This window comes from Microtus oregoni, unplaced genomic scaffold, assembly GCF_018167655.1.
Source record: "Microtus oregoni isolate MIOR12 unplaced genomic scaffold, Mior012 000117F_ref0000505, whole genome shotgun sequence".
NCBI classification, from domain to species: Eukaryota; Metazoa; Chordata; class Mammalia; order Rodentia; family Cricetidae; genus Microtus; species Microtus oregoni.
Genome location: NW_024544746.1, coordinates 2,496,599 through 2,505,762, shown reverse-complemented (window position 1 = coordinate 2,505,762; position 9,164 = coordinate 2,496,599). Strand labels below are relative to the sequence as shown.

The 9,164-nt window shown below is 58.6% G+C and overlaps 1 protein-coding gene across 1 annotated transcript; it reads left to right on the top strand.

The window, feature by feature from the left end:
- The first annotated feature begins 668 nt into the window (after positions 1 to 668).
- Positions 669 to 6,178, top strand: LOC121444049 (charged multivesicular body protein 6). Its single transcript, XM_041645787.1, has 8 exons — positions 669 to 814; positions 2,236 to 2,345; positions 2,436 to 2,523; positions 2,854 to 2,940; positions 3,557 to 3,622; positions 3,758 to 3,838; positions 4,741 to 4,795; positions 5,295 to 6,178. The coding sequence occupies exons 1-8, from the start codon at positions 752 to 754 to the stop codon at positions 5,345 to 5,347; spliced, it is 603 nt and encodes a 200-aa protein (XP_041501721.1). The 5' UTR covers positions 669 to 751; the 3' UTR covers positions 5,348 to 6,178.
- The last annotated feature ends 2,986 nt before the right edge of the window (positions 6,179 to 9,164 follow it).

The following is a 9,164-nucleotide window of genomic DNA, read 5'->3' as shown; positions in this document are numbered from 1 at the left end:
ACAGAGAGCAGATGGGATCAGAATTCCTGGGGTCACTGCGTCCATCCCAGCAGCAGGGCAGATTCATCGTTAGCCCAAGACCCAGGGATGAAAGTAGGGTCCCTGTGTTGTTTCCCGGACCCTGACCACAGCGGGAAGACCAAGGGACAAAGGTGACAGCGACGACGAGTGGCAGGTGCACGCTGGGGCACGGCCTCTTAGCAAGACTTTTGGATCCAAAACCCTGGGTGCAGCCGGGCGGTGGTGGCGCACGCCTTTAATCCCAGCACTCGGGAGGCAGAGGCAGGCGGATCTCTGTGAGTTCGAGACCAGCCTGGTCTACAGAGCTAGTTCCCGGACAGGCTCCAAAGCCACAGAGAAACCCTGTCTCAAAAAAACCAAAACCAAACCAAACCAAAACAAAACAAACCCTGAGTGCAGTATCCGCAAAGTCAGCATTTTCTGTTCAGGGACCAGCGGGGGGGGGGGGGGGGGGGCGTCGGTTGGGCGTTTTCCGAAGGTCGGGAAGCCTGGCTTAGGCGTACCCGTCTGAGGTGCACTGAATTAATCAAGATCCCATTTGATTATCTGAAAGGGCGAGGCAGGGCGTTCGCGACGCCCGGGGAAATCCAGCCAGGAGGTGCTCACGCTAAGGAGGAAGCTGCTTCGCGTTCTGCGGCGCGAGGCTCCACGCGGCCGCCGTAGGGCGGGCGGAGTACGGTGGCCGCGGGGCGGCGGCGAACGGGCTCCGCCGGCCGGCGCGGGGGCCGCCATGGGCAACCTGTTTGGCCGCAAGAAGCAGAGCCGGGTCACCGAGCAGGACAGGGCCATCCTGGTGAGGGGCCGACGGCGGGCGGGGCGGGGCGTGGGGCTGGACCCCGCGGGGTAAACTGAGGCGGGCGGGGAGCGGAACGGGTCCCGCTTCCGGTGCCATCGCGCGTCCAGCTGCGGACACACCTGGACCGGCCGAGCGGAGGCCAGGAAGGACCCGGATTGAGCGCAGATTCCCCGAGAGAAGGGGCCAGGAAGGAAGCTGCTGACAGCCTAAGTTGCTGAAAGTTCCGAGATGAAGCCCCCAAATAAAGAGCCCGTGGGCGTGGCTGTCACTAAAAGTCTCAGCGCGACGCTTACAGGAAAGGGTCCCTCTGTGGCGTGCAGGAAGCCCCGGGGACACCCGCGTCCCAGGACGCCGTCCTCCAGTTCTAAGTAGAGCTGTCGCGGAGGTGGGTCCTGCGGTCAGGGCACCACCGCCAAGCACACATCTGCAACAGTCCAAGGTGCCAGGGACACAGGGCGGAGAGCCTAGCCCTAGCCGCCGCCGGACCTGCTTAGGTTGCTTGCTCCGCAGAGGCCCAGCCTGGCCTTGCTGCAGCTCCGCTGGTCTCCCCTCCAGGCGATGGGACTCCTGGCTCTTTGTGCACAGCTGGCGGAAACAGCCAACCAACAAGAAAGAGCACAAGTGGCCTGGCCACACGGCCTCCCGAATCTGAAGGGCGGGAACAGAGAGCTCTTTCCCCCATGCCCGCTGAGGGCCAGACCCTGTAGAGAACCCTGGGTGGAGGGGGGGGGGGGCTGGGAACTGACCCCTCCCCCAGCCAGCAGAGCTCTCCAGCTAGCTTGGTCTCCCGGGTAACCTACAGGGGAATGGTGGATCTTAAAGGTGCCCGTTGCCTTCACTTACAATGTCTGCCCTCAAGGTGCCCTCCTGCGTGTGAAATGTGCCCAGGGCCCGCACCTGCTCATCATAACTCCCTCTGCAGTGACAGCATTTGGACACAAAATGGAAACGGCTAAGCGGGGAGGACGGACCATAGTTGAATAGTGGTCATTGACCTTTCAGGTAGATGACAGTGGAGACAGGAAAGAAAACTAAGTGCATGATAAAAACGGGAAGAGCCGTGTGTGGCAGCAGACTTTCAGTAGGCTGAGGCAGGGGGATTGGGCATGCAACTTCATGTTCTCTGATGTATTAGAACCTTCCAGGGCCTGGTGGCCCCCTCAGTGACCCACAGAGCATAGGTTGTGTCTGGAGCCAAGCTGTGACTGACGAGGGTGAAGGCCGCCTCCTTGGTACAATGGGCCTTGGCGCGGTGTGAGTCCAGAGGTGTTTCTGAATATTGCTCCATATCCTCTGGGTGGCAGAGGCCACCGCTAGAAAGGATGGCCCGGCCCTTCCTGAGCATGCTGGGACCAGCAGCCTGGTGAGATCCTGATGGAAGGCATGCTGACCGGGCTGCATCCTTGCTGTTTCCCCAGCAACTGAAGCAGCAGAGAGACAAGCTGAGGCAGTACCAGAAGAGGATCACACAGCAGCTGGAGAGGGAGCGGGCTCTGGCCAGGCAGCTGCTGCGGGACGGCAGGAAAGAGTAAGGGGCACTGCCTCGGGGCTAGCATGGTGGGAGAGGAGGCACGTCCCTGGAGCTCAGCCAGAGCAGACGAGGTGGCTTCCCTTGCAGACGGGCCAAGCTGCTGCTCAAGAAGAAGAGGTACCAGGAGCAGCTGCTCGACAGGACAGAGAATCAGATCAGCAGCCTGGAAGCCATGGTAAGCCGGGGCCTTGCTGGGAACCAGAGCTCCTGGGGAACGGGATGGGGGTTGGGCTACCCCAGGGCTGGATGTGCGGAGCAGGTCATGCTGGTGGGGACTGCATGCGCGTCTCCCAGAGTTGGGGTAAGAACCCTGGTTTGCCCTGCTGGCTGGAGCCACTGAAAGGCCGTCTCATCCTTTGGAAGTGTCCAGCACTTTCTCAGTAAGTTCCAACCACCATAGCAGGGAACCAGGAAGGGTGGGACAGGACAGTCCTTCCAAGGCCAGAAGCCTGTCACCCATGAGTCCAGAGCCCAGCGGGCTTCTGACCATGACTGCCGCTTTCAGGTTCAGAGCATCGAGTTCACGCAGATCGAGATGAAGGTGATGGAGGGGCTTCAGGTGGGCAACGAGTGTCTGAATAAGATGCACCAGGTAGGTCCCTTGGGGCTCGGCAGGCAGGTGCAGCTGCAGGCAACTCAGTGGGGGGTGCATTGTGCCAGCTCAGGACCTGAGTCTAGCTGGACTGGGGTGTGCCAGTGCCTGACAGGGACCAGCGGGACCCGAGGGAGGAGTCGCACAGCACAACCTTTGAGCTGGGTTCCCTAGTGGTGGGGAAGGCAGGGAATGGTGACCTCTCAGAGCTCAGGAAGCAGCATGGGTGTGGTGAGTGGGCTGGTCAGGGAGCCAAGGGCTCAGGGCCAGAGGTTGGGTTTACTGCCTTTCTGGGTGTCCGAGCAGGGTCTGGGGTACGCGTGTGTGCGTGCGTGCGTGCGTCAGGCCAGCAGAGGTGCTGTATTGACTGCACACAGGGGAAGTCTGGTCACCCACCACCCAGGAAGGATTTCCGGTTTTGGCCTGTTTTACTTACAGCTGTCAGGGTTGTTCCAGGTCTGGGAAGGTTTGGGCAGTGCCTCTGAAGACAGGCCTGGCTCAAAGCCAAGGGCAGGCCTACTTCCCTGGCTTTGCTGGAGGAGAGGGGGTGAGGGCACAGCCTTTGCCAGGGCTGGCATTTGCCTTGTTGAGCAGCTCTGGAACTCCTCATCCACAGGTGATGTCCATAGAGGAGGTGGAGCGGATCCTGGACGAGACCCAGGAGGCCATAGAGTACCAGCGGGTATGTTCTGCTGGGCACAGTCCAGCACCCCCCCCCCATTGCCAGGTTGGCACACGTACAGCTAGCCACTGCTTCCCAGGGGGCCCCAGAGCCCACCAGGCCTGCTACCTCTCAATCCATCTCTTCCTTCCACAGCAAATTGATGAGCTGCTGGCCGGCAACTTCACCCAGGAGGACGAGGATGCCATCCTGGAGGAGCTGAATGCAATCACTCAGGTACAAGATCCGGGGATGTCTGCTCCTCTGGGGAACGGGGCCCTATAGGCCTCCGCTTGGTGGTATGTCCAGCTATTACATTTGAGCCCAGAGTCCTGGTTTCCTGGTTTCCTTCCCAAGGTGGTTTTCATTTGGGCTGAAGCCAAGCTTCTTCCACCCTCGGTGCCGGCCGCTGGGGAGCCGTGGAGGGAGAACGGTTGGCAGAGGGGAACGCTCAGCCTGCCCTGCCCAGTCAGCCTGTGCTTTCCTCTTGGGCTTAGTGGAGCCGTTCACCTCTGCACTCCAGGCCCCGAGGATCTGCTGGGCTGCAGCTGTGTCTGACCTCCGTGTTCAGGCCATGAGCTCTGTCGCTGCCCAACTTAACCTCGGTTGACCACAGCTGCTGTTTGCTAAGGTCATCCTGTCTCCCCAGAGCCACCTGCTGTCTACATCCCCGGGGGACTGTCTGGGAAGTTACTCTTTGGGTCTGTAGGGCCAGGAGCCTTATGGGCTGCTGGGAAGACAGCCCACGAGATGACAGAGGCCACCATGGAGCAGCTCTCCACCATAGTCTTCCAGGACTGGAGCCCCCTCAGTGCCTCCCAGCAGAAGCACACAGCTTCCTAGCCCTGGGGATTCAGATAGCCTGGTGCTGCAGTCCCTGCTTGTGAGCCAGTGTATTCCTGGGAGTAGCTCCAGATCGCTGGGGGTCCTGGGGTCCCTGGGGTCACTGTAGTCCCTGTAGACCCTGTAGTGGCCTTGGCCCCTCCGCAGCTGTCATCTGTAAAGACGCTGTAGATAGGAAGCCGACAGAGCAACAGGGCCAGGCCTTGGAGCAGCAGGCTCACAGCTGCACCCTCTTAGGGCAGCTAACAAGCAAATCACACACACACCCGCTCACACCTCTCCTCTGCTTCTTGCAGGAGCAAATGGACTTACCAGAGGTTCCTTCGGAGCCCCTTCCTGACATAAATCCAGGTACTGTTGTGTTTTGTGTGTGTGTGTGTTGGTCGGAAGGAGTGTAACCGAGGTCTCCAAGGGAGCCCTACACAGTGGTCCTCTCACCTTGCCCAGCAGCAGCTCCCACAACCCAGTAAGAAAGTGAGCCTCTGACTGTGCCCCACCAATGGAGAGTGGGTCCCTGGCCTCGTGGGCTCTCATGGGCTCCAGACCAGCTCACAGAGACACGCCCACTCATTAGCCTTGGGAGAAGGCTTGTAGCCGCTCAGGCCCTAGAGGGCTCAGAGCTCCCAGCTCCCGCAGTCATCTGGAACTCACAGCCTTGGGCAGCGCTGCCCCTCCAGTGTCATGGTCGCATGTCAGGAGCCTCCCCGCACTCTAGTCAGTGAATTAAGTGGAAACTCAAAATCTTAGTAGCTCCACACGTCCCTCTGTGACCGTGTGGCTTCTGGGAGCTCCAAGCCTCCTGAGGCCTCCTGGACAGGCTGTGCCTCATGAACGGTTTCTTTCTCCACAGAAGCCCCTGCCAAGGCCAGATCCAGGCAGGCAGAGCTGGTGGCGGCCTCGTAACTGGGACTCTCCGGGGACTCGCAGGGATTCTCTGAGGACGGCCACAGAGCGTTCGGCTGCGTGTCAACCCTGAGGGCTCCCAGAAGGCCTGAAGGGCTGCACTAGTGGCTGCTGCGCTTACATAGGCCCTGCGTCAGGGCCGCAACGCACCTTCGCAGTTTAGTCTGGACACACCACTGTCTTGCTCTCATTCTGGATTAATGGACATTCAGAGCCCAGCCAGGCCCGGCTTCAGGCAGCTGTGGTTCCCACCAATACTCCTGGTGCTGTTCTCATGGCTGACCCAGTCGTGTGACCTGCTCTCTTTTCTGAGGAAGCACTTCAGACCTGAGGTCCCTATACTTCCGACTCGTCTCTGCTGCTCACATGAGCTGGTGGGGGGCTTCAGTTAAGGGGTTCTCACAGTGCCTGGCCTCCTGCTATCCCTGTTTCCCTGCAGGCTAGCGGCATAGGGGACTGGTGTTCTCCAAACATCTTGGGACACCTCTTTGGCATTTGAGACTCGAGCCTCTTATGTTTGGGGGAGGTGGACCAGGGCCACCCTGCTGAATGGACAAATCTAGGAGCCTGACTTGAGGTCTTCAGAGAAGACAGACCCTGCTCCAATGGGTGTGCACCTCTACGGCATCCTGCACACAGCTGCCAGTCCCAAAGCCACCAATACCCAGGAGGTGTCGAGCTTGAAAGTGACTTCCAGGGTCCTGAGCTCATTTGACACTGGACAGTCCCTGGTCCTCGGGCCTCTGGGAACACAGGGCTACCAGGAAAGGGTATCTCTTCCTTAACCCAAAACAGGCCAGCTCCAGTATTAAAGCTGGCCTCTGCATGGTCTCCCGTCTCTTGGACTTGAGTCTGGTGTCCTGGTGTGGATCCCTGCATAGGAGCAGTTAACATGGGTAGATTGGAGCACAGCCCATGACCCAGCTGAAACAGCCCCAACCACCTTACTAGGCAAAGCCAGGGCCTGGGCGGCAGGTGCACGGGGGGGGGGGGGGCTTTGGCCTCCTCCCTGTGTAAGTCTGGGGCTGCTGAGTCCCAAGGGTAACCTCGGCCATGCCTAGCAGCTGTCTCTGAATGCAGAGGAGGGCAGGGCTCTGGCCACCTGTTCATGCTGCATATCCCTACATGGGGCTGATGGTTCCAACGGCCAGACCCCAGGCCTGAGACACCTTGTGACAGAGACTGTTTTTCGGTCTCAGTGCACATGGGGACATCCTGTCTGGTAGACAACTGTCAGGTCCCCTCCATGGAGCAGGCTCGGGGCTTCTCACGAGACAGTGGAACCTGCAGGTGTGAACTGGGAGCAGCCCTGAGACCCACAGTGTGGATGCAGCCTCTCCTGCAGTGCCCGTGTTCACCAGGAGGGGGCTCTGTCCACCTCGGCTGCTGGAGTGCGTGGCCACACGGGAGTTTTACCAAGGAAGCAGCAGTAAATCTAGGCCCTGCAGGCACCCACACCGTGAGGTGGACACCATTGAGGTGACAGGTGCTGCAGGCAGAACTTCAGAGGCCCAGCTAGGCCAGGCTCCACTCAGCTCTTGTGTCTGACCTGTGCTGGGTGGAGGTCAGAGAGCCCAGGGCAGCCAAGAGTCCCATCTTGTGAATATAGACTCCTTTTGGGGACGAGATCTTACTGTGTGGCACAACTACCTATGTTGTCCACTGACCTCGGCCTTCTGGATGCTGGGGTGATGGCTGTGTACCTCTGCCTAACTTGGGGTGTAGCCTTTAGGTTTCACCCCTGGCCCTGTGAGCTTTGACCTTCTTAGGACCCCCTTGCTCTATCATGGTTCCCTGTCAGTCAGTGTAGTTGGTATAGGTTCCATGACAACCACGAGCTAAGTATAAAGCTTGTGGCAGAGACAACTCCTGGAGATGTGGAGGTGAGCAATGGGGCCACGAGTGGGGGCCAGTGGCCAGGCTGGGGCAGAGGGACTGCAGGACAAGCAGTGGTGCTCCCTGGAAGCCCCCTGAGATGGTGGCCTAGAGATCCAGGCAGAGGCTAACAAGGCTAGCTCATGGGACGAGGCACCTGCTTGGTGTTCGGCTGGCTGCTGCACAGAACCCTGGCTCTGGGAAGGGAGATTCAGATCCAAACTCAGAACCCAGCTGGCTGTCTTCCACATCAGCCACTGAAGCCTTGGCACCTCAGCTCCTTCCTCTGTGAGATCTTCAGAGCAGACTCCCCATGCCTGCAGCTCAGAGTGAATCCTTGTAGGCTGGTCACCCAAGTCTGGCATGGTGGCTTCATGCTAGCCATCCCAACACAGGGAGGTAGAGGCAGGGGCCAGCCTGGGCCACACTGTAGGAGCCCGTCTTAAGAACAGAGACTGGGAATGTGGCTCGTGGGTACAGCAGGTGGTTCCCCCCTCTCAGCCTGGGGCCATCAGCTGGCATCTCTTGCCTTGCAGCCTGGTATTGGAGAAAACAGGGTTTATCCTGAGTGATGCTAAAGGCTTTTCTCCTCTGGCAGCCTATATCTAATCGCCTCTTTCAAAATGTTTTAATTTTTTTAAATTTATGTGCACTGGTGTTTTGTCTGCATGTGTGTCTGGGTGAGGGTGTTGGGTACCCTGGAACTGGAGTTACGGACAGTTGTGAGCTGCTATGTGGTTGCTGAGAACTGAACCCAGGTCCTCTGGAGGAGCAGCCAGTGCTCTTAACTGCTGAACCATCTCTCCAGCTCCTCAAAAAAATGTTTCTGAACTTGTTTATGTGTATGAGTGTTTGCCTGCATCTATGGTATGTATGTAAGCGTGCATGTACCCACAGAGCCCAGAAGAGGGCGTCGGTTCTCCTGGAACTGGAGTTACTCATGGTTGTGGGCTGTCTGGCCTGTGGGTGCTGGGAGTTGAAGCTGAGGCCACTCAAGAGCCATCTAGACAGCCCTCAATCACTTTCTTTACATAATTCTTTATTGACTGGAAATTTCACACCAGGCACCCCAGTCCCTCCATATCTGCCCCACAGTCCTGCAGCATGCCCCCAAAATAATTAAAAACAAAAAGCCCACCTCATTCCTCCATCTTTACAACACCTCTTCATTCATCCTGGTGGCATCAGGGCTGCGGTGTGTCACCTAGGATAACCTTTTGTCCAATCAGTGCCTCCCACAAACCTTCACTGCCAGGAGCCGTTGGTCTGGGTCAAGGCCTCAGGCACACCGTCCTCATAGAGCCTCATCAAAACCCCTCGTGGTGGTGCACGCCTTTAATCCCAGCACTGGAGAGGCAGAGGCAGGCGGATGTCTGTGAGTTCGGGGCCAGCCTGGTCTACAAGAGCTAGTGCCAGGACAGGAACCAAAAGCTACGGAGAAACCCTGTCTCGAAAATTAAACAAAAAACAAAAACAAAAAGAACCCTCGTGGCTATCCTGCAGTTGCCGGAGTCACTGAGATCCTTGAACGTCTTTTCCCCGCTCTGGGCAGTAGCTGAGCGGGTTGGTCAAGGCCCCTCGGGTGAGGGGCGGAGCTAGCTCTCCTGTCAGGTGAGGGGCGGGACTAGCTCTCCTATGTTGGTGCCTTCAGTGCCAGCTCTTCCTCACCTGTGCCGAGCAACGGAGCCATCTCTCTTGAGTGTGGGGGTTCAACTCTCCTGCTGCAGTGTCCAGCAGGAGCCATCCCTGGGGTCAGCGAAGGTCAGGACTGGCCCGGCACGGCCCTCGTATTTCAGCACACATGGTTCCTATAACCCTGTGATACCAGCCGTGGGCATCAGTCCAGTCCCTGACTGCTGTTGAGTCACGGACCCAAACATGGCCCACAGCAGTAGCCCAGTCCCAGATGACACCATAGCCCCATGTGGCTGTGTAAGCCGCC

Bases quoted from the DNA above. Each gene is read 5' to 3' on its own strand.
- LOC121444049 (XM_041645787.1), top strand. From the start codon at position 752: ATGGGCAACCTGTTTGGCCGCAAGAAGCAGAGCCGGGTCACCGAGCAG. The intron at 815-2,235 runs GTGAGGGGCCGA...CTGTTTCCCCAG, and splicing joins AGCAGGACAGGGCCATCCTG to CAACTGAAGCAGCAGAGAGA. The intron at 2,346-2,435 runs GTAAGGGGCACT...CTTCCCTTGCAG, and splicing joins CTGCGGGACGGCAGGAAAGA to ACGGGCCAAGCTGCTGCTCA.